A 25,204-nucleotide genomic window follows, 5' to 3' on the forward strand; every position below is an offset into this window, starting at 1 on the left:
GTCTGTATATTCTTGATGTGTTTGTCTGAACTCCCTTCCTCGGAGGATGCTGTGGCTCACAGCGAGGAGGGAACCACCTCTGTCACTCTTTCTGTCTGGTTTCAGCTCCGCAGCAGCAGCTCAGATAAAAATAGAGACGTCCATCAGACAGCTGACGCTCTGTTGTTCCAGCGGGAGCAGCATCGATACCGTGATCTTCCACTGTGTGTTCAATGCCCAATGTCACATATTGCCCCTTATGTAACACATGTATCGACGTGCCTCCAATAAGTGAGTCACATTGACCTGCTGTGAAATGAGCCAGAACATACGACAGTGACCTTGACCTTTTTTTTTGAAAGGATGTTTTTTGCGACACAAATTCATTATTGTTTCCCTACAGCCGTGGTCAGCCGTCCTCAGCCTGATCTTATCTTAGTCTGATTCCCACACATGCTTTTAGGTTTATCTCTATCTAAGCTGTTCACATGATCTTCTCATCTCCATCTGCAACATAAAATATGCGATGCATGACAAAAAGTGCACTTGCAGTGTAGATCAGAGACTCAGTGTTGACCTACAAATAAACGGGTATCGAGGTCTCTTATCGATGGCTCCTGCTGCAGTTGGTATTTGAACATCATTGAATCGTCGTCGTCGTTTCAATTTTCAGTTAAATGAGTTATTTCCCTCGGTGAAGCCATTTGTACATGTTCCTTATAATGGTTATATTTATATCATGTTGTTCCAGCAGACAGGGGGGAGGATGCTCTGAAGACTGGAAGAGTGGGCAAACTGTAGCAAAGAAAAGTGCTATGTGTAACATCACGGTGTGTTTCAACCTGGCTTACTGCTCTGAGCAGCGCCCAGAATAACGCAGTGAGTCATCCTCGCTCATTACGAGACACAACACCTAGCTGTTCCAGTTCATCCACAATGTGCTAGATGGGGTTGAGGTCGGGACTCTGGCAAGTTCTTTAAAAACCAACCTGGGAGAATCAGGGATCTGCCATGAAAAACCGCCCCAGATCACAAGTACACGACATCGTGTTTGTAGGAGCGTCCGCACAACACAGCTGCTGCCAACACACCGACGTCTCCATAAGGTCACAATGTCTTCCAGTTTTATTATCTTATTATCTTATCCACCATCGATCCAATGAGAGAGGAAGAAAAAAAAAAACAATTGCTGGAGATCGTCTGCTGATAATTAAGTTGTGATGAAAGGCTGAATTACAATCAGTTGAGACGTAGAACTCAGACGGCGGCTGGCGTCCTCAACAAGGCTCCAACTGTGCAGCGCTAGCACAGCCAACTATTGTGTTTCCTACAAAAAAATGTATTTGCTGTTGTTGTTTCGTACAGAAAATATGGGGACAGAGTTGGCAGCACTGACCTTGAAGAGTGCGGTCAAGAGCATTAACTTGATATGAATCTCCGGAGAGTTGGAGGAGAAGGAGAAAGAGGAAGACGGAGGAGAGTGGATGGTGATGAAGGATCCAGAGCTTATGGTTTTCTTTTTTCGTGTGCGTGTTTTTAGGAGATTACAGCATGAGACTGAGACCAGGGGCCGGTGGACTGAGGTGAGACGTGTGAGGTCCTCACTGAATCTCAGTCACCAGCCGGGCTGCGTTCATGTCAGCGTCTGTGCACGTTTGAGGGGCTGAAAATGAGACAGTATCAGGTTTGTGTTTTCGAACCTGAGCTGCACCATGAAAACAGATCGCCCCCTATAGATGCACTTTATTAGAAGAGGGTGGACAAGGGAAGGCGGAGGCAGTATATCTCTTTGTTTTTAGTGCCCGTGCAATACTGAACACAAGTGGTTTGTGGTCGACCACTGTCACTGATAAACTCAAGTTATTGACCCTTACTTTCTTTTTCTGACGCCAACCACTCTGTACATCTGTACGTTATTGTTTCATAGTGACATTTCAAGTATCGTCTGTAATCACACAGTCGCCACGCAAACTGACATTTTGGCATCAGTTTGAAACGTAAAGAAACGGCAGCTTCGTCTGAGCATCAGCGATAGTTTTGTTTCAGTTCTGTGCTCTTTCTTTTCTTTGGTAAAATAAGCCAAAAACAGATATCGTTCGTTCTTTTAATCGATTAGCAGTTACCATTGATTTTGCAGGAACTGTATACCCATAATGCATTAGAAGATTACACACACTGAATTTTAGATCCATATCTCTGAAAACATCTTAGTCCAATCTCACATATCTCAGCCGACAGAATAACAGCCGAATAAGCAAGTTAAAGGCCCATTGTGCTGCCATCTAGTGGCCACAGTTCCCACTCTGCTCTGCAGTCACGAGCACCTCTGAAAACTTACTCAGACCTCAAAGGGATGGAAATCTGATCCAAAGTCGCACCATTTCCTCCCGCCATAACTCACTTATCCCAACAAGCATTTTCCAAAACTCTTTAGTGCGCAGAGAGAAGCTGTAACAGTGAGTGTAATCACTGTTTAAACATCAAATCATCCTCCTGAAGTGAGCTGTTTCTTTAATGTAAGGAATGCAGCTGAACCACAGGGACTGGCTTCAGAGGGACACACCAGAAAGCTTTCCTCGCAGATTAGATTTCAGTGAGAGAGGGATGCAGGGAACAGAGTGTACTACAGCTTGTGCCAGTCATGTTGACAGAGCTGCAGATGGAAAATATGTAAAGACAGGAAAGGTTGCAGTCACTCTCCTGATGCACCTCTGAATAACCCTGGTAACCTCGTTCCAAACAGGGCACACGTACATCCACCATCCATCCATCCCTTCCTACCTGTGGGTTGTCCTCCATGACGCAGCGGATCTTCTCCACCACGTCGATGCGCCGCTGCCGGTGCAGGGCGTTGATCAGCTTGGCCAGGTTGGCGTCGCTGTCCCGGATGGTCCAGTGCTGCAGCGCCGCGTACGCCCGCTCGTGATCCGACGAGTAGCCGTTGGAGAAGGCTGCCACCTCGCGCTCCGTGGCGTTGGCCAGCGACTGATAGATGTCGATCCACTGGGTGCCCACGTGGGCCGCCACCAGCTTCAGGATATCCACCCCTGAGCAGAAAGAGGGAGAGAGAGAAAAGTGGGTTTGTCATCATTTTTTTTTCACCTCATCCAGTGTACACATCATAGCACATCATCTAGGACACTGGTAACAAGGGGTTGCAAGATAAACCTGAGTCGATGATGTACAGGGCAGGGAAGAAGACGAAATATAGTTAGTCTGCACAGAATAATGTATTTTAGAGACTTTTCGCAAATGTTTGATTGTTTCTTGTGAAAAACTGGATACTTCGACCTCTTCAGGCATCAAAATCACTTTTTGCTGGAACTACTCTATGTGACATCTGGCTGGAAGCACAACTATTTTTAAAGTTCTAAGTTTAGAAAGCTCTGGTCTAGAGAATCTGTATGTGCAAGGTGGTCTGTGTATTATTTAAAAGGGCCACTCCATTAATTTTACATGTCAAAGTCAAGTAAGGTGAAGAAGTTGTACTCTGCCAGTGAAAACAGTTGTATAACAGCTTTGGTGGCTCTGGAGGAGTCTGAGCAAAAAACTGTCAAGGTCAAGTTATCAAGGCTTGGGCTTGGAAACTAAACTTTTTTTTGGGGGGGGGGCCCTTTGATGCCTTTATTTGATAGGACAGTGAAGACAGACAGGAAACACAAGGACAGAGAGCAGCGGGAATCACTCGCTGCTGAGGGCATTTGCGCCCAAGCTATCGGGTTTCCCCTGAGACTATAAACGTATTGTCAGAACCTGAACTGGGGCCGTGGAGTTACGAAGCCTCCAGCGAGTTTCATTACAGTCACAGTGGAGCTTCTCCATCTGTAGCTCCGCTTGCTTGGAAAACCCTTGTTGACACTGTAAGTCCCAGGAGGGGTTCATGGTTATGATGATGAAAAGTGGAGCTTGACCCAAAACAGGGACGAGAAAAATCAAGATTCTGGCCTCCGCTGCACCGTCCGGCACTGAGGTCCAGCCTGAACAGACCTACTGGACGGTGCGGCAGATTTATCCACGGTGCCCAGAGGATGTATCCTGCTGATGATCCCATGACTTCTCCTCTGGCTCCACCACGGGGACGAGATTTGAGGCAGCTGTTAATGTTTGATCATAATGAGAACGATTTGGACGACTGAAATCACAGGATTCCTTCAGACGTACAGTGAAGCTCTTTTGCTTCAACTGTACCACATACAGTTTCCGTCACCAGGTTGTCCAACTGAGTCCTGAGACCAGTGGCGCTCCACAAGCTCCAGCAATCCAGGAAAGTGCAACAGGTCCACCTCTTAACCGACACCTCACACATGCTCAGGATTACACACGCAAACACACAGCATGATGCAAGAGACAGTAGGTCGCGCCATCTCGTCTCGGATGTCCCCCGGATCAGCTGGAGCGACGACTTATTTTAGTATGTAGACACATACCTGCTGTGCAGTTGGCAGCGGTGAGACGCACGGTCATTCATCTTGAGGACAGACAGCTGTTGAGCCGTTACTGCTCCGGTAAGAGAAGGTTCGGATACCAAACACGTCGGGTTTGATCTCGTTCTCATCGATCAGAGGAAAGAATAAGCTGCGTGGAGATTTATCATCTCCGAATCTCTCGAGCAGCGATCCATGTTATAAACAGACTCGCACGGAGGAGAGCTCAACGATCCCAGCACTACAGCGTGCATTTATTAGCAATGCTTAATTAGCACATTTTTCGCTCCTTTTGACATTTCGTGTTCGGCTCTTAAGAAAAAGCAGACCTCACATGGACTCACGGGTGTTACGTTGAGTAACCAGTTCAAGAGGTCAAAGATTTTATGGGGAGCAGTCAAAACAAATACTTTACAAGTCTTTTCTAAGCCTGATGGACTGATGGACCTGTCAACGCTTGTTGTTGTTATTTATCTGATGCTCATACCAGCTAAGTCTAACTGGGGAAACACCACAACTTGGGCAGGATCGCATTTCGCTCATGAATCATTTTTTAAGGGTTCACACTATAGTCATGTGCTAGTTACACTGACGAATCTCCACGGAACAACAGTCGAAACTGTGCATCTTGCCGTCTCAGGCCACACTCAATTTTCCTATAAAAATCACACTACATTTTGTTTGCTTGCTCAGCCACTGTCTACATACCTGTCACCATCACATATAAGGTGACAGGTGGAAAGCAGCTCCAACACTGTCAGCACATACAGTCATATGGAAGGGAATGCACGAATCGTATACAGCCCATAGTCATCACTGTTTGTGTTAGTTTATAGTTGTTAGCATGTTGTTAGTGTTGTTGACTTGTCTCACACTTTTACTACGAGGTGGACAGAAAGCGTCTACAGTTGGTAAAGAGCTGGAGTTTCTAGAGATGCACACATGGCCTGGATTGTTATTGCTCGTCAGCTAATATCAGTCACAGCCGTGCGGGCGGCTGTCAGAGAAGTAGCTAATTACCAGAACAAGTTGTCATAGAAATTACAGAGCGTTTTACCTAACATGCTTTTTCAACGAATTGGCTTCGAGACTTCATTTCTCTATTGGCATTTAAACTGTGTGTCACGGTAAATAAATGCATCTCAGACAGCGTCACACTTCACTTTGTCCTTGATGATTTCTCTTGTGAAATGTCTTTAGCCATGAATATTGATTTTTCACAAGCAGCCTCTCCCCCTCAAACATCCTGCTGCCCGTTCAGACTCTCTCCGCTCCACTTCCCTTCAGACTGTAATGTGACTTGACAGTGACTCGGATAGAAATATAAACGCTGACTCATCTGTTTGCCTTTCGAAAATATAGAGCCCCCCCTTGTTTTGTTTGACATAGAAAATGCAGTGCTGATGGGCACATGTCTTCATGTGTGTGCATCACCCTGTGCTTTTATTATTAACGTGCACAGGTTTTCATCAGAAATGGTTGAATGATGATGGTGATGACATGTTTGATATGCATGCAGCAGGGTTGGAAATGACAGGAAAAGATGTCCGTGTCTCTGGAGTATTTAGGAAGTAGAATCATGGTGATGTACATGAACAACTAGGTCAAGAGGCATCTCTTAACCTAATTACCTGAAGGTTTTTATTTTTCATTCACCACCTTACCTCCTTTTTTCCTGGTCCTCCGATTGTATCTACAGTATCTAGATGCACTCTATGTATCTATGAAATATGTGTTTGATGAAGGACCGAATCATTGCATCAACTACGGCATGTCACCTGTTCCTGTATACACAGACATTTTCATGATGTAGATTTCACATATCCACCATAACTTGTTTGAATTATGAGCACGACTTCCAGTTATTCCTTACGCTGAACTGTCTTCGGGAGTTAGCATGATGCTACATGTGTCTTCTCTTTTCTTCAATTATGTGGCTGTCGCACCTTAAGGGAAAGTTAAACATTTTGGTAAAATATGCTAATTTTTAAATTTAGAGTTAGATGAGAAGAACGGTACCGCTCTCGTGTCTGGTGTGGTAAATATGAAGCCACCACCAGCAGCATGTAAGCTTAGCCTAACTTAGCACAGAGGCTGGAAAGCGGTGGAAACAGCTCGTCCAGTTCTGTCTAAAGGTAACGAAACCTACGATACAAATTTCTAGGAGTTGGATTTTGTCTAAAAAACAAAACTTAAAAGTAGAACTAAAATTTGTACCATACTGTTTATTGTAATTTCCTTTTTTGTTAAGATGGATTTGATATGATCTGAAAAAGTATCGTTAAGTCACTTGTGCTAAGCTAAGTCAGCTGGCTGCTGGCAGTTGCTTCTTATTCTGTGTACAGATAAGAAAGTGGCATCAATCATTTCAATCAGCAAAGAAACCAAATAAATGCATTTCCCACTTTGACAATCTTTTTCTTTAAACCCGATAATGCGATCATGCTTCTGTCTTCTACTACTGCGGGGTGGGAGGACGATTTGTAGAACTCACCAAACCATATTTTACCGTCTTGCACTACACGGCTGTTAAACTTCCTGAGCATCAACACAGATTAATTCCATAATCAGGCTGATCCCTGATTAATGTCTACTGTAGCAAACATGCTAAGTGCATAAATCCCGGAGGATTGAGAGAGACTGGACGAGAGAGATTAAATGGATGTTAGCCAGGCTTCACACACACATACACGCACTCTCGCATGCACACAAATGTATACACACAGAAATGCAAGCACACACGAGCCGAAGGGCCGAGCATAAATATGCACGTGAAGCCTGCACACATGCTTACACAGACACCCTGACAGGCAAAATACACTACATGCATGCAATCCCCCATACACTCATTCTCCACCCCAGCACCCTCACATGAACCCTAATGCTTTACAGAAGTGAGAACCAGCTTTGTTTGACCTAATTTTCCTTTTTCTTCAAATTGACTAAATACTCAAAGGTAAGACTAACACACACACACACACACACACACACACACACACACACTCTGTCCTCTACTTCTGCTCAAGATTAATAAACTTGTGTGAATCCTGAAGGGGAAGCTGGACTCGCGTGCCAGCCTTCTGGGCCGAGGGCCTGTCGACTCTCATCCACCTCTCCGGCCATAACACACACACACACACACACACACACACACACACACACACACACAGACACAGACACACACACAGATAGAAAAGAAATCCCCCTGCTCTGCATGCCTCACTGCCACTGGTAGCCGGCCACGTTTAAATGACCTATATAAGTCTCGTGATGATTCGGTATGTCAGCCTGCAGATGTGTTTATATTTGCGAGGGTAGTAGCCGCGTAGAGTGTTTGTTTGCGTGTATTCACTCGTCCCTTGTAAGCTCTTAAAATGTCAAACAGCGATAGTTTGAAATGTCAAACATCAGCTACTTGCTGTTAGTTGCTGGTATTAATAGAAAACTGACATATCACACTGTCATAGGAACTATAACAGCCTGGGAGGGACAAACTAAGCCATCTTGAAGGTGTGTCACTAGAGGCGAGTGTCATTTTGGCATGTATTACAGCACATAATGAGTTTTTGTTGACATTTGTGGTGCTGGAAAATAACACTAAAGTGTCGCCTCCCATCTGAGACTCATTATGTGTTGAAAATGTCTCATCCTTTTTGGCAGTGCGGGTGATAATGACGTCTGTTGTGACACTAATTACTTTGTCTTTTCCATCAGCCCTGTGAAACTCGGGAGAGAGCTCCCGTGCATTTCTCGTCTTAGCCACTCATGTTGCCACTGATGCACTGAGTGCTAAAGACTTTAATGAGAAACTTCTTCCTATTGAAAGCAACAATGTAAGAAATGTTCTTAGTTATTCAGAACCTCAAATGTTTGTTGTTTGTGGTTTTTTGATATAATGAATTATAAATATCTGATATCGCGTATCGCTTATTTGTTTATTTTTTAACCAGAGTTGAGAATCTGAGTGTTGGGATGTGAAGTCAGTTACCCAGCAACAAGACTGCAAGTCTACAACCATGCTAGAAGCTCAGCTAAGCTAACAATGCTAGGTGTATTAGTATTCCAATGTTAAGCAGGTGTTGTTATGTTACGTTTACTGTAGTTGCCACCTCAGTTTAGCGTGTTACCATGCTAACATTCAGCTATCGGAACTAAACACAAAGCTGTTTAGCGTCGCAGATATTTGCAGGTCGGGGGAGGCGAAGTCGAGCCATGCAATCAAACAGGACGGTATCAGATTGAATTTGAGCGTTTTTAGCCTTTGTGGGGTGTTCGACACACTGGTGGAAGAGCAGGTTGTCCACTGATCGCAGGGAGGGCGGTCCTTGGGACAAGACACTAAACCCCAAGTTGCCTCACTTGTAAGTCGCTTTAGATAAAAGCGTGTGTCGAACGAGTAAATCTAAGTGTCCAACTCATCATATAAATAGAAAAATGTGGTTTGCCAGGAACAGAACTAATTAATGATGGTCTTTAGTATTTCTACACTCTTGATTCTACAGCAACAACGAGGTTCTGCTCTAATTAAACTCTGAAATGAGAAATGGTTAAATGAAGAAAAAAAAAAAACCCTCTGGATCCAACAAGTGGTCTCACCTCTGCACCCAGTTATTGTGTGTAACATGATGTGAAGCAGGGTGCTGTGTGTGTCAGCATCTTTACAAAAACCATTCTGTTAATCACATCACATAGTATTCTCTCAAGTTCACTCCAATTTGGGAACACAATGTTAAATTGGTGAAATGTGTGCGGGAGCACAACAGGCGCTGTATACCTCCAACCAGGCAACAACGCCCCCCCCCTCCCCTCCACAACCTCTGCTCTTCACAATCAATCCCAGGCTGAAGTGAGAGCAGGCTACCCCGGCCCACCCTGGTACTGCACAGCGCAGTATATTCTAACATGTGGCTCCCTGCTGGGCTTGGATGTGGAGCCTGGCATTATTAACAGTGTGGATGTTTAACGAGAGATGATGGTGGGCAGGTAGAGTGTTGTTTTCCTTCATGTTTTCCTCTACAATCTGCATCCTACTTTGGAAATATATGTTGTAAATAATATGGCTGCGGCCACACGAAGCGCAACCGAGCCTCTATGTGATGGTGATAGGTGTTTTTCCATGTTTATGACCATTAACTGTAAACAGCGTACTGAACAACAAGGTTCTGGAGTGATTTACTACTTTCGAGGCTGCCAGTGGTTTTTATTCATTTCACTGAAGTGTGAAAATCAACTTGGAGACATTTTAATACTTGCACTAAGACAGGCCATCCTCATTCTGTTGCCCTATTTTCTCCTACAGATACAGATTGCTGCTGACGCACGTCATTAGACACCTTTGGGCAAACACTGGCCACACCATACACCATGAACAAGTATAAGCTTGAACATGCATGAATGATGAGAAATAGGACAGGGCTATATCATAATGCATCTGCAATAGGCTGGGTGTTTTTTTTTGCGTGCTGTACAACGTTGCCACGGTGCGTTGACCTCTACGTGTGTGGTGTTTTGGAATCTGATAAGACTTTAAACCCGTGAATCTGTGATTTTTCTGAAACCGATTTGCTGTGAACTCGGTGGAGCGATGGACCATGTGCCAGTGACAAACCCATTACATTTTGGGGCAAGTCCAAATCACTTACTGTGAATTTAAAAAATTTTTTCTCTGAAATCTGGTGTATGTCGTTTGACACTGGGCCCAAGCGCTGCCTGGGTGCCGTTACACGTCTAAAGGCAAATGTGTTAACATCTGTCCCGAAAGTGGCCGCGCTCAAAACCGGCACAAAAAGCTTGCGGTCATATACGCTCCTTTTCGGCCTGCGTCCTCTTTAAACTCTCTTCAACAATTCTCTAGTTTTTTCGGTGTCTTGATGAGATGACTAAACGGCTGTAAGAGCGCAACACTTGAGGACAGTCTCTCCCTGAGGGCCTTTGTGGTGTCACACTTGGATGTACCAATGTCACAGATGCTGTTGTTGTTTGTGCTGAGTGCAAAAAATGAGGCCAAAGGTGGGTATAACAGTAAAGTCAGCTTATTGCGTCCTCGAACTAACCTTTGTACAACATTTTTCTGATTCCCTTTTATTTAACTTGACTGCTGCATTCATGTTTTATATATTGTTTTATTGCCCTTTTATTTATTAGGCTATATTGCCCCTTATCTCCTCTGCTGCTTTTGATTTTTCTTTTTCTTCTGTAAATCACTTTGAGCTGAAATTATGTATGAAAGGTGCTATACAAATAAAGTTCAGTATCATTATTATCATCATTATTATTATCATTATTATTATTATTATTATTATTATTTAAGATAAACAAATGAATCTTCCAGATCATGCAGTGAAACTCTGACCCTTGGCCCTGGAAAGCCCCATTTAGTCCTGCTGTGAAGAAGTAGCACTTTTCACTACTTCCTGACCGGCTCTGAGCAAATGCCAAGTACTGTATGTGTGTGATCTGTGCTTTGACATTTCCCTTTCTTTTCTCCTTTATTGCCCGAGTGTTTTAACTGCTCTAGTAAAGGGGCATTACAACCTTCAAGGGGAGCCAGACGTGCACCTTGGAAGGATTAAGAAGCCGTTTTGTTTTATGTTCCAGAGAGTAAATAGCAGTGTAAAATGCCTGTTCGGGTTGCGTGTGCATACGTACAATCTCCACGTAAATGCATACACATGGGCGCAGGATTACTCACCCAATCAGGAGAACACACACACACACACACACACACACGCACACACACAAACACAAATCTCTACACACACAGCTAGTTTCATCTAGTTATGTTTCCACAAATATTTATCTGTAATGGCAGCAGTTATTCCCAACAAATGATCTCAAATAAAGAAAAAAAAAAGTAATTTCATAAACACAAGCATCATTATAGAAGTTCTTTCATATAATGCACAGTTGTGGTTGTCAGGGGAAACACTGTGCGCTGAGGCACTCATGCTGTAAAAACTGTTACACATTGTTTACCCCAGTTGCTTATAACAAAAGCAGCAAATCATCAGCGCCGCAGCTTTAATCCTTCGTTCAGTGATGGTGGTCTAATGTAAATACCATCTGTGAACTTAAATAAGACTTAAATAAACCTGAAACCTCGTCAGTGCAGAGAGCGACAGTTAGCATTAGCACAACCACTAACACTGTGTCAGCCACTGCCAGTTACAAGCTAACAAACAACATAAACAAATGAAAGACGCTAGCTACGCTAACCGTTCTGATCCGTCTCTCTGATGCTTGATCCGTCTTGACACTCTCTGCTCTCTCTCACCTGTCAACCTGCAGCAAGCAGCAGTCGTGGGTGGGGCAGTCCTGATCCAGATTTCTCAATGAGGAAGTAAGAGTAGATTTGCTTACAACCCAGACAATCCAGGTGTTCGCTGAAATCTAATCTGCAGGGTACAGGCTGCTAGATGCCGCCAAGTTTCCCACTTCATGGTTTGATTAGTTTGGTTATTTGCATTGCTTTAAGTTAAAGCCATTTTTTTTTTGGAAAATCAAAGATAACTGGAGAACCCATTTTAATTAAAACAAAAATTACATGAAAGCACTGTTTGTTTCATTTTTCTTTTTCCTTTTTTTTTTTCTGTATTTCCTTTGGCCACTTGTGGGCAGCAGAACAGGCAGAAAGCACAACACTGACATGCTATCACCTTATAAAGTTGTTACGACAAACTTTCAACAATCAGTTGCTTATTTACACCCGGCAGACACAGATCACTATTAGCATTCGACTGAAGTTTGTCCTTTCAGCTCTGCTTTGGTCTCCACCAGTGCCTTTGCTTTGCTTCTTCTAAATGAGCCATTTATTCACCAGCCAGTTGCTTCTGCACCTTCTCACTCTCTCTCTCTTTTCATTTCCTTCCCTCTGTATATCTTTCTGTCGCCCTGCAAGACACCCGATTGACCCACTAATGTGCCTTGCCAACCAAACAACAACCCTGATGCAGCTAAAACCAGATTATTCCAGTTCTCTGTGGTCAGTCACTGAGGGAGCAGAGAGAGAGGGTGGCGGGTGGCTCAGCTTCATCATGACACACACACACACACACACACACACACACACACACACACACACACACAGTTACAAAGTGGAGACTCAGGCAGGAGGTGTCCCCTGAGTTTGGGTCTCTCTCTCTTTCACTGTGAAATGGAGAGCTCAGCTGTGGGGGCAAAATGTTCTCTACTTGTTGATAGCTGCAGTGTCAAGAGACAGGAGCAGAGAGAAGTTGCAGGGGGCAACAGTGGTAATGGAGAGAGAGAGAGAGGTGAGTGTGAGATAAAAGTAAAAAAGCACAAAGAGGAGAAAAAGTTAAGAATGGAAATGAAGAAAGAGGACAGATAAAACAAAGTTCGAAACATCAGAGAAAAAGAAAACAAAAATGAGACGGAGGGTATAAAGAGGCAGAGATACGACGAACTCAAAGATATTCAAAGCGAACAAATGGGACAAGGGACAAAAGAGCAAGAGTGAAGAACAAAGGAGGAAGAGGAAATGAGTAAAAATAAAAAGGTAGGAAGAAGTGACAAAGGAGGCAAACAAAGGAGAAGAGGAAAGGAAGGAGACACCAAGATGAAATTGGAGAACTGAGAGCTGTGAGGCAACCTGAGTGTGTGTTGGGGGAGGACAGTGACAGCAGGGTGGTACTACAACAGGGTCATGTCCTTGCCCTCCGCACCATGTGCTGTGGAGGCAGGATTGATTGGATCAGATTCCCTCAGTGGTGCGATCACATCAACAGATGGTTCTGCTACTGCTCAGGAGCTGAACTAACGCGTGTCATTACACCAGAATGGGACATCCGGTGCGTCACTAAGAGTCCATGACCCCCCCCCCACCCCCCATGGTGCAGAAGCATACAGAGTGACCAGTCCATCCCGAGATTCAAAAAACACAGTGGCAAAGCTGTGATTAGACGCCTTCCCTGAGGGCGAATCACAGGGTTGCATATTGCTGAGGATGTAACAATGCAACTGACATTGTCGTAAACATTATGTCATATACCGGATGCAATCTTCAGTGGAGCATTGCAGGGGTTTGGTAATGGATATTTCACTCATTCAAAACCTCACATTGAGTTTTTAGCAGTATTTAAAGGTAAAGATCAAGTCAGTCATAAAGATGTGGTTTTGTCGTTTAATTTCCAATCAAAGCCCCCAAATCACATGGATTTTTTTTTTAAATGTTATTTCTGCATCTGAAATTATTATTATTGTTTCTTTTAGCCCATTCATCTCATTGTCCCAGGGTTAGGTCCACTGCTGCCTGCTATCTTTAAAAAAAGCAAGTTTTCATGGAAAAAGAGCATCAACAAATGAAATGTGTATAAATAGCTGAAATGTTATTCTGGTTCCAGATGTTTATATTGCTGACTACATCTTGTTTTGTTCCATTATCAACCGCTGAGAGCTGAGTAGGCGGGATGAAGAATGTCAATGTCATTTTCCTGCATAGTTTGCTAGTGAGCTGCCTTCATGAAAAATAGTGGAGATAAGATGGACACAGCTGCACCAGCTGTAAGCCGACTTGCAGATTTAACTGTTTAACTGTTAAAGGTCCCATATTGAATAAAGGTAGATGTCCATGTCTGTTTTTATTATAGAGTATCAAAGCCTCAGTCCACAGTGTGCACACAGCCTGTATTCAGAAAGTGAGCCATAAAACCAGCCGTCAGGACTTCTGTAACTTTGTGATGTCACAACAAAGCAAACTCTCTCACTGCAACGTTTCATTGTGAAATCAAAGAGGAAGAAGACTCACCCTGTCCGTTGGAGTAGTAGATCCACTTCTCCTTGACCTGCGTTGGAGGGGCTGACGGTTTCTTCTGGATCGCCTTCTCCATGATGCTGCTGGGATCCTGCATCGGGCCCTTCTTCAGCACCCGGGAGCTCCGCTTCACGCTGCACACCACGATCACCACCAAAACCAGCAGCAGCAGCAGCACGATCATCCAGGGCAGGTGCTCGTTGATGTCAAAGTGATTATGGGTGCTCGGCCTCGGGGACCCCCTGCGAGTGGGCCTGTAGAAACTGGAAACCCCACCTCTGCCACCTTCGCTCCCTTGCTCAGCTACCTTGCTGATACCCGTCCCACCTCTGACTCCCTCTGCACCCTCCAGACCCTCAGTTGCCCGCCTGTTGGGCCCAAGCACAGGGTCCGAATTGGGTTGCCCCCGCTGTTGCTCGCGACCCATCGGTTGCTTGCGAGCCGGGGGCGGTGGAGTCCTTGGGGGATCACGTTTGGGCGGGGTGGGAGTGTCAGGTTGGCTGAAGAGCGGCCCCTCTGCACGGTGGTCTTCCCCACCCGGGCTTCCCTTCAGTTGGATGGCTGCCGACTGGCTGTAGGCGCCTGCGACGAGAGAGCCAGAGTGATCGATAGGGACAAAGATAGAAGGGAGATTAGAGAGAACAAAGGGACGGGACAGTGCAGAAGTAAGAGATGAGAGACAACAGAGAGACAGAGAGAGAGAAGGAATTAAATTCACTCACTCGAGAGATTTGCTTAACCCAGACAATGAAAACAGAAGGCATCAAGGGAGGGAATTCTAACACTTTAATCCATGTGAGCAATCTGGCACACAAACAGAAGAAGGAACAACCTCCCCTTCTGCTCTCACTCATCTGCTTCCCTTGCTGACGTCCTCCGTCCTCGGGTGATGGTCAAATATTGGATTTTTGAGGCTTTCGATATTGTTAGTCGTCGTTGGACAACAATCTAACGGGCGATTTTCTATCAGAAAATGTTTTTATTTCGAGAAAAATATGTAGTGAGCAGGAAGGTTTACGTTCACATTAAATTTACCATTAGTCTGTTTGTTGTGGCCAGTGAGCGGGACGAGGTCGATCATATCGATTGGCTACTTGAAGGCTGCAGAGATCAGCTTCACAAACATTAAGAGCCGTGATGTTCAAGTCCAACCCAGAGTGGATCGAGAAGAGACCGCTGAGAATAAGTGCATCCACACTCAGTCTCAGATTCCACCTGACACAAGTGCCGTCAAGGTGTTATCACTAGGTAAGATAAGAGAAGATAGAGATAAGGTAGGTAGATAAGATGCGAGGTGATCTTGGAGGACGTGGGTCTTCAAGCAGCTTTTGTAAGACAGAAAGTGATTCTGCTGACCCATTAAGTCCGGCAGCTGGTTCTACAACCGGAGCACCGTAAAATAGTAGAAGGCTTTTACTGACTCTAGTGAATGAGAAAGTTCACGAACCCCCGAACGAGGAGTTCAGGTGAGTGCCACTCTGCAGATGAGCATTAGTGACTTAAACTGAATGCGAACAGCAGCGGACCATTCGCTCAGGTTTTACTGTGCAAGCCGTGCAACCCTGCAGAGGAAGCAACTTGCTCAGTGAAAGTAAGTTGAGATATTAAGTTTATATTTCACATCTTTCTAAATATAAACTTTATAAAAAAAAAAGTGAAAACTAAAGTAGTATCGATTTCAATATCAGCCAACACACATGTAGATATTTGAGATAAACTAAAATCAGCTGATGTGTTGCAGAACTGCTGCCAAATACAGTGACGTCCACGCCACACATGCAGATACTCAAAGTCAAAAGAGTTGCATGACCACACGTCACAAACATCAGTCGATACGGTGTAAAATTGTGGTAAAAAAAAAAAGTGACAAGTTGATCTGGGTGACTACAGTACGTTTACATCCCTCTGTGAAAACTTGGTGTTTATTCCCTGAGCTGCCCCATCTGCCTCTCCTCCTCCTCCTCCTGCCACGCTCTGCCCCAGCTGTGCTCCTCCTCGTAATCTCACAGCAAATCAGCTCTGAACTGCTCACCCCACAGTCCCATCCTCTGTTCATCTTAAGCAAAGGGCCAATCTAAACAGACTCTGGCTTCAACTGAAGGAATATTAAAGGAAAAAAAAAGACTTAAGACGAGGGGGAAAAGATTGGTCAAATCGGCTAACAAATTACCACCAAATAAATCTGTTGTAATCTCTGACATTAACACCAGCAGATGTAATTTTTCCAGATGGAAATAACCTGTAATGGCCTGTAATGGTCGATATTAGTACGTCATTAACCTCTATTGATTACTGTTGTGGCTGCGCGCCTGTGTACTGCTGCTAATGGCTGTTGTATAATGACATTAGATCATAAATGGTCCGCTGAATGTTTTTTAGGATTGTCACCTGGATGTGTGTTAATCCCTCTCATCCTCTTATCAACAGACAAGTACACAGGTGCGGCTCTAATCCCCAAATTAAGGCTCGTGTTTCGTCTGGCAGCAACACGGCTGTAAATGAGTGTGAAGTCAAAATGACAGCGAGCAGAAGCTGGAGAACATGAATTTCAGTTTTGTCGGGACATGGACAGGCACATGACCAGCGCTGGTAATGTGATTACTTCAGTAACAGGGAGTGTAAGGGATTATAATCTGAAATTCAGTGATTACAGTTACTAATTCCCGTAACACTCCATTTACTTTGACATTTTATCATCATATTTTCTTACTAGGAGTTAATGCTAGATGTTGGGGCTGAACTATCTGGAGCCATCCAGATAGTTTTTGTTTTTGTTTTGTTTTTTTGTCCAGGTTTTGCAGGTTTGTAGATGAATGAATCTCTTTTGAGACTCAGTGAATTTTCATGGGAATATTTTCAACTCAATATGAAATCTGCATTTCTCTTCATCCATTGTGAATGTAGCTGCTTCAAGACTCCACGTATCAACCTGTATCAACATACATTGATATTGGGAAAATAGGACAATGGTGTGACCCGTGTTGGGGGGGGGGGGTTACGCAGAAAAAAATTGATGTAGGTGTTTTAAAGCGCATCGTATGCCAACTTTGCATGTTGCCCTCGATCAATAAGCCCCAAAGTATCATTCATTAAACGTAATCGAGGTAAAAGTTTGAAATAATCGTCATTTCAAGTCGTACCTCTCAGCCCTAACATTTACATTTTGAGTTTGAAACCATCAGTGCGGTTTAGAGTAAATCACCGTTGATGGAGGATAAAGTTTAAAGGGAGCAGGTGGTGGTGATTGTCACATGACAGGAGCTTCAGCCATCGTTGCGTTTACAAGACGAGAGGTTATAATACAGCGCTACGTCTTCAGGGCGGACTGGAGTACTACAGTGACTCGCTATCAGAAAGTGTCGAGACAAGGCCAAGGCTAGCTGGTTAGCATGCTAACTTCTTGTTTTCTGTCTCTGCCGGAAAAAAAACACAATACACTAGACACACTACTTTGTCCTTCACCTTCTACCATGATGAATGTGTATTTACTGACACGCCGCTGTAGTTCCAGGTACCGGTATCTCTTTTTCCTGTAACCCATCAAAGCAAATTCTCTGCTGGACGTCTGTGGTTGCTGGGAGATTGGTGTTGTAATTTCCAAGGGCCTTTATATGTAGTGAATTACATAAGGTGAAATATGGCGAATACAGTTTGGTTTTTATCACGGCTGTAACTGTGGGGGGGTGCGCACATGGTGGTCCGCCCCCCCTTTCCACTAATAAATGACAGATAAAAAAAAAATAACAGCCATGAGTATGTAACACCCCCATTCGCCAACCCCCCCACTTTCCCTCTCACAGCACAGACGGGGTCAAACTGACTGGCTGAGAAGCCATCGATCCCGCGTCAGCACAAACAGCAGTGACAGTATTATAGGCGTCTGTGAGGGGAGGCGGGCTTCGCTGGCTCTGGGTGGTTGATTCTGAGAAACGGCCGTCAGACTGACTGAGACGCGACTGACGTAAAAACGGTACGAGAGCTGACGAGGACGGGAGGAGGAGGACGGCGGACAGGAAGACAAAAGCGACAGCAGATGAGTCAAAGAGCAAGACAGAAAAACCCATAACTCCCCCTGACCACAAATAGTAGCATTCCTGAGACAGGGAGCTGCCACCACTTTGTTTCCATGCCTACGGATGTCCTTCACTTTGGGAATTCCCACAAGAAAACTGTGTGAGTAATTGATGTAACGATGCTGCAACAGCAACTTGAGCAATAATATGCCATGAGATGTGAGGACATCCACTCCACCTGAGCGTGGTATAAATAAAGTAACTTCAGAAAGTATTCAGACTAATTCACTTTTTGCACACAAATAGCCATTTATATAATAGCCCACCAATCTACACTCAATAACCCATAATGTAATGTACCCATAAGTATTCAGACCCTTAATAAAGTCATTTGGCAGCGATGCTTTTGTGAATACGGGATTTCAGCTTTTTATGTGTTTTGAATTTGTTATAAATTTGCAGAACTTGTCTAAAAACACGTTTTCACTTGGCTTATTGAGTGTAGATTGATAATGAAAATGGTAATTGAAGCTACAATACGGTGTGGAGCGAGGATACTTTCTGAAGCAACTGTGTCAAAAAATCTTATTGTATCTTATCTCATTATAAAGTAACAGTAGGTAGTGAATGTGAGAAAACATTAGCTTTAGCTAATTTTAATGAACAGGTTGTGTTATTAACTCCTTTTAAAGTGAATACATTTGAAGGGTAGGAGGTAAATTAATATGTTATCTCAAACTATTATGTTTCTTTTAAGGAAAAGTATAAATCAAACATGGAGCTGGAGCGCAGAGACGACGCTAGCCCATTTCAACACAGCATCAGGAGTAGCAACGCCACTATCTGAAACTGAGTTATCTGAAAATCCATATGAAACACATATTCACAGTAGTTAATATAAATGCAAATTATTGTAACAGGTCCCTGCTCTCACCTTTCTGTGCAGGTCCAGTCAGTGAGGATAATAGAGAAGATGAAGAAGTCAGGGCTTTGTGTGCAAGCAAAGCCTGTGCAGGTACCAGCGTGGTGGTTGTGGAGGCAGATGAAGATGAAGACAGAGCTGCAGGAGGCGGTCCACAGACATTATCTGTCTCTTTAGTCCCTGATGTGAGCAGCACCAGCCCCTGGCTCTGGCAGTCCGTGTGGGTTCGGCACTTCAGCGCGCTCGACTCCACGTCTGAAAAAGTCCCCTTGTTGCACGGCTTACAGAGCACATCCTCTGTCTCACTGCCCCGCTTCTTCACCCTGGTCCCCGGAGGGCACAGCGAGTAGGGCTTGCACTCTGTGCCACCATCCACCGACAGGAAGCTGTTGGGTGGACAAGTGCAGATGCGGTCCTGGGTGGCTGTGCAGGGCGCTTTCTCAATAAGCCCTGCAGGACACGGAGCCCGACAGCGATGGCATTGCTGGACCCCGTTCTCTCCCCGTGTGAAGGTGCCTTCAGGACAAGGGCTGCACTCCCTCACAGTATCGCTGGAGCAGTGGACGGACACGTAGGTGCCTGCCGGGCACTTGTCGCAGGCCAGCTGGGTGCCCGAGTCGGGGTCGGTGTGTTGATATTGGCGGGGAGACAGCACGAGCTGGTCAGCTGGGCTGATAGTGGTCAAAACCCGGGCTGAGATGTCGACCACCACTGTATATAAGAGCTGAGTGGAGAGGAGAATGTAACAGTCAGGAGACACACCAAACATTTCAAATGCTTTTTAAAGATATACAAGGCAAGATTTTTATCCAACAAGACTGAAGCCTGACCAGCAGCCAGCTGAAGTGATGGATGAAGTGATGGATGAATGCTTAGTGCATGTGTTCATATGCCTAAAGGCCACAATACGACCAAAGTCACAAAGGTTCATCCTCTGAGGAACATGAGTATCCAGAGTAAACTGGCTGTCAGTTATCTTGTATAAGACGTTAAGCAAACAAAAAAAGAAAAGGGAATTTTAGTGTGGTAGGGTATTTCCAGAGAAAGAGTCAGGAGACCAAAGTCAGTACATATCCTAGGAGAGGATAATAGCAGATAATTGCAGGGGTTTTAAAGATACTGTATCTTATTCTTAATCAAAGGTGCTGGACAGATGGATGGATGAATGGATAGACAGACAGATGGACTCAGGCAGATGGAGAGCTGGCTGACAGAGCAACAGACAGAAGGACCAAGAGCACAACCTAACTTGGACTCCTGTTCACTCTATTTGCTCAAATCAAATTTTAATGTTGGGTTTATTCACACTCATCAACTCACAAACTGAGACTCACAAAACGTAAGCGTGAAATCATCAAATCTCAAACAGCTTCCTGCCCAGCAGTGAGCAAGCCTCACAACACGCAGACAAATGTAGAGTCACCACCGTCACAGCCGGGCCGGCAGACATGAGTGTGTCAGGTTACGCGGATTCCGGAAAGTCCGAATCTTAAACGCACCTCACGCTGCCATTTAAACTCCCAATGCGTGAAGCTGCTCTCATGAGATTTGTGTTAAAATTCCTCATTCAAAAACCCATTAAACCCAACATCATTTTATTTACTCACCCCCCCTGACTCACCCTGTCCTGCTTAAGTTAAGTGCCCCCACGGTGCGCAACTAAGAACTTAACACAGACACATAACATCACAACATCATAACCCCTCTCACCTCTGCTGGGAAGCCACAGCTCACTGGATTTAGGGGAATAAGGCCCACATGTCTAAACACACACAGACAAAAACACACACAGGCAAACACACAGGCACACACACACACACACACACACACTGAGTGAGTCATGTCAGATCAGTAGTATCAGGCAGTCTGCCTGGTGGAGGACTGTCTCCAGTAATGCCAGAGGGCTGACAGCACTTTACTAATTACAATGGCAGATTTTCAAACAGGGCGCTGGTTTATAATCCTTTATTCCTCCTGTTTAACAATTAGTTTAAACTGATTAACAATTAGTGTGTCCACAGCAGTGTGTGAAGGTATGTTTTCGCTGACAGCTGTTTGTCGATTTACCACGCATGTAAGACACAGCTGGTCCTGAGGAGTTTCCACAATGAGCAATCACTCAGGCAGATCTACGAGAGCTGCGACCACGCGTTGGTTTCACAAGAAAATGACCAAAAAGTGAGCGCAAGAAGAAGAAAAAAAAGGGGGGAGGGGGGGGGGGGTTCCCCAGGGAAGTCAGATGACCATCTAAGGAGCTTCCTCTGGCTTTGGGGCTGCACGTCACAAAAATGTGTTTACATACAGCAGGTGGAACAGTAAAGTCCAACTCCGGCGTCTCTGTCCTAATTTCCTGTGTATTTCTGGGGGCCATTGTAGCAGACATAGCAGACTTGACTGAGGTCTCTGAGCCAAGTCCCAGAAGGAATTCATAGCTTTATGATTGCCAAATCTGATACAGCAGCCTTCTCGAAAAAAGCAAAAATATTGTGAGTCTAATTCCAGAATAAGCACCAGAGAACAGACAGACGGTATCAGTAATGCCTGGTGAGGAGCGGAGAGCCGTGACTTCATATAGAATCACCCGCCGTTGTGACGTGACATAAATGAAAAGCAGCAGGAAGAGGGCTGAGACACATAGCGACATAAGGTACGAGAGAAACCCAGAGAAGCGCGGGGCCGGGTCGGACAAAATGTGGCTGTGAATGGAGATTACCGACTCATGTGTGTGTGCAGAATAAACAGGGCTGGTGGGTTTGAAGTGATGCCCTGGGGAAGGGGGGGACGAGAAATTTGCTGATGACGCATGTGAATGTTTGTCATCCATGATCCAAATCTTCCACTGAGCAAACAGCATACGCTCACAGTCAAACCAGTGTAGAACCAGTTCATCAAGTTTCCCAAGGAAGTGGAGAGATTGGATGGGTCATAAACTGACCGCAAAATGTGCTGTTATTTCAAACGAAGGAGGATAAAAAAAAAATACATTTCCCACAAACTCCCCTTAATTAAACAGTTAAAGGAAGACAAACTCGTTCCATGATTAGTGCTAATAAGGACAAAGCTGTCCATTCTTCCACCATTCCATTGTCCTTTGACCACACCACCCATTCGGCTCTTTGTGTTCATTCCCAGAACCTCATCCATAAACATCAGAGCATGTTCTCGACTTGCTGTTCATAACTGAGTTGCGTCAGTAACATCAATGCATTCATTCACATCAATGTTCAAAGTGAAAACGTTGGTAGGAAGCGCATGCAGCAGTAAAATGGGAACATTCTGCTTGTTATAGACAATGGATGGTCCCCCCGTGGCTCTTTCTGCTTGTTTGTAGAATTTTATGCCCTGAACATTACCATAATTGAGGTGTATCACTCACTATTTAATTTGAGGCTGTGGAAGGGAAGGTATGCTGGTATTAAACAAGAACTTTCTGATGGTTCAAAGTAAGACGCTCATGCTTTTGCGTGCCAGTACCCACGGTGCTGATTTTGCTTCGTCTCGAAAAGCAGGCTCATTAAAAAAATACCAGGCATCTGCCAAGAGTCAAGAAAAATAAAGCTTCATAACTTATTTTTTTTGAGTAAACAAAATCATCCTTCCGTGGGTCATTATCAAGCCTGAAACATGCTTCTGCTTATTTCACCATTAGTGTTTGCTAATACATTAGCGTGTTCTGTCAATGTGTCAGGGTATTACAGCAGCTGCAAACCACCTTAACATGCTAACACGTGATTACGCTTTCATGAAATATGATATATCTTAATGGAGAATGATGCTACATGGACGTGTTGAATATGAACAGAGTTTAAAGTGGGAATCAGTGCTAATGTTAGCAAACAAGGCTAACTAGCGTCCACTTTCCAATTAGAATACAAACTTAGTATCAGAATTTGCCCTCCCAAATGTTGACTTTTGTACTGGCAGGTTAAATGCTAATGGTTGCTAATGGTTGATGCCATTAAAAAAAAAGAATAACGTAACACTAAAGTTATGGAAGTTATATGTACACCGCGTCACTACACCATCAGCTGATTCCAGTCCCACGCACCTCATACTTCACAGCCCAAAGTACAACAATTGAAGTCTTTAAACTGCAACTAATTGCTCTTTAATGACGGAGGCAATTGTTTAGAACTTAATTAAAGAACTTTACTGTTTTGAGTTGTCCTGCGTATGACACATTGTTTAAGTGGTAAAACACATGCTCACATTGGTTTTCCCTCAGCTTTTATAAGTGATTCTGTGATTCTGAAACAGAATCTGTGTGGACTGAACGTTGAGCTACAGACGGGTGACAAATTCAAGGAGAAACACAAAGTGACAACGTGTTGGTTCCAAAATCTCCCACAGGTGTTGGATTGAGATCTGCTGACTGTGAAGGCTATAGCAACTGATTGCTACATGATTTCTACACACACACACACACACACACACACAAATGTCTCAGTCACATCCATTAACTGTTATTTTGCGCAGCATTCATATTCCATTATTATCCATGTCAGTCTGGTAATAAAGAGCTGTACTGTAAGATAGCTCATAGAACATTATCAAACTGACCTCAGCTGACCTGGCTCTGTCAGTGTGTGTGTGTGTGTGTGTGTGTGTGTGTGTGTGTCTTTCAGCGGTTGTGTCTTAATAATATCTCTAAGCATCCCTCCCTCCCAGTCAGATATAAACCACCAGCCTTATGCCGCTGCATTTCCTGTTTGCAATTAGGAAAATAAAATACCCTCAAAGACAAAAAAAAAAGCAGAAGAGGAAACAAAGTGCAACACTGGCACAGAGTCAGTACATTCCTGCTTGCACACACACACACACACACACACACACACGCACACACACACACACACACTGTCTGGAGCCTCCACACAGCCACCTCTTCAGATCAGCAATGCATGAATCAATTTCAGTCTTAGTGCTGGCAGCTTTCCTCTTATTATGCCAACTGTGTCTCCATATCTTGCCGCACTGTCCATAAACTACATCAGCTGCTTGGTGCCCGGCCCAACCAGCCAATCAGAGAGCCAGACAAGGTCATGGGAGAAGAGCAGGGCTGTCATCATCCCTGCTCACTTCCAATCTGCCATGTTCAGCTCCCAGTCTGAATCCTCACTTCACCTGTTCACCTGTACAGTTAAAGGGACACTCCACCCATCTAACATATGAAGATCAACTAGTCATATTTAGCTCCTGTTCAGCCTGTGAAAGTGATTGTGTGATCTATTCTGCGGCTCTGGAGGAGTTTTGTCAAGCCTAGAAAAATAACCCTGATGATGTCATGATGATGTCATTTGGGTTATCTTGAGCTTGAGGACGGCTAATTCATAAAGACATACAGCCTGTGTTACAAACCAAACACATGGACGTTTAATGGGGCAGAGAGACTCTTATGAAGACTCACTATTAAGCTGCATTATAGGGAAAGTAGGATCCACAGCTTATGGAGCTTAACTCACAGCAGGGACTAATGCCACTTCATATCACGTCAGAATATTGTTAATGGCGTATAGTATTTTAACCCTTACATGACCATTTTGAGCTATCTAATGTTCATATGCACCATCCATCCAGTACAGCCTGGACACAGCATAACAGACAGGATTTCTCTGCCTCTGCTGCCCACTATGTCAAATGTGCAGAATGCAGCCTTTTCAATGGATGCAGCTACAGATATCGTTGAGTAATTTATCTTACACATTACTATGTTGTCAAAGCTTGCACCCAATATCATAATCTCAATTTTGAAACTAGCAACATTACAGAAATGAGTAAGGATCTATTGATGAAAAGCTACCGCAATCTAATCTTAGGGAGTTTCATGTTGCTGTGTGTCGAGGTTTAAGCCGTGGAGGAGATAGCAGAGGGGCTTTTCAGCTGATGTCTCACTGACAGTAAAAGACAGAACAGAGGGTGAAGGCAGAGATCTGAGGGAGGAGTCGTCAGTCAGGCAGCTCTTGTTTACATCGTATAGGCACCAGAGTGGCACCACTGCACCACTGCAGAGCAGGTTCCTGTTGCTGAGCTTGCCCACACACACACACACACACACACACACACACACACACACACACACACACACACACACACACTCAAG

General features: G+C 44.4%; 1 protein-coding gene across 1 annotated transcript in view; it reads right to left on the reverse strand.

The window, feature by feature from the left end:
* The window catches only part of tnfrsf21 (TNF receptor superfamily member 21), a 42,147-nt gene that overhangs the window by 12,397 nt on the left and 4,546 nt on the right, over positions 1 to 25,204 (reverse strand). Inside the window, exons 2-4 of the mRNA XM_022767436.1 lie at positions 19,120 to 19,831; positions 14,167 to 14,754; positions 2,761 to 3,026 (exon numbers count right to left, since the gene is read on the reverse strand). Of these exons, the coding sequence (XP_022623157.1) occupies positions 2,761 to 3,026; positions 14,167 to 14,754; positions 19,120 to 19,831 (1,566 nt within the window). The remainder of the gene's footprint in view (positions 1 to 2,760; positions 3,027 to 14,166; positions 14,755 to 19,119; positions 19,832 to 25,204) is intronic.

Source organism: Seriola dumerili, unplaced genomic scaffold, assembly GCF_002260705.1.
Source record: "Seriola dumerili isolate Sdu_G_001 unplaced genomic scaffold, Sdu_1.0 BDQW01000025.1, whole genome shotgun sequence".
In the NCBI taxonomy this organism is placed as follows: domain Eukaryota; kingdom Metazoa; phylum Chordata; class Actinopteri; order Carangiformes; family Carangidae; genus Seriola; species Seriola dumerili.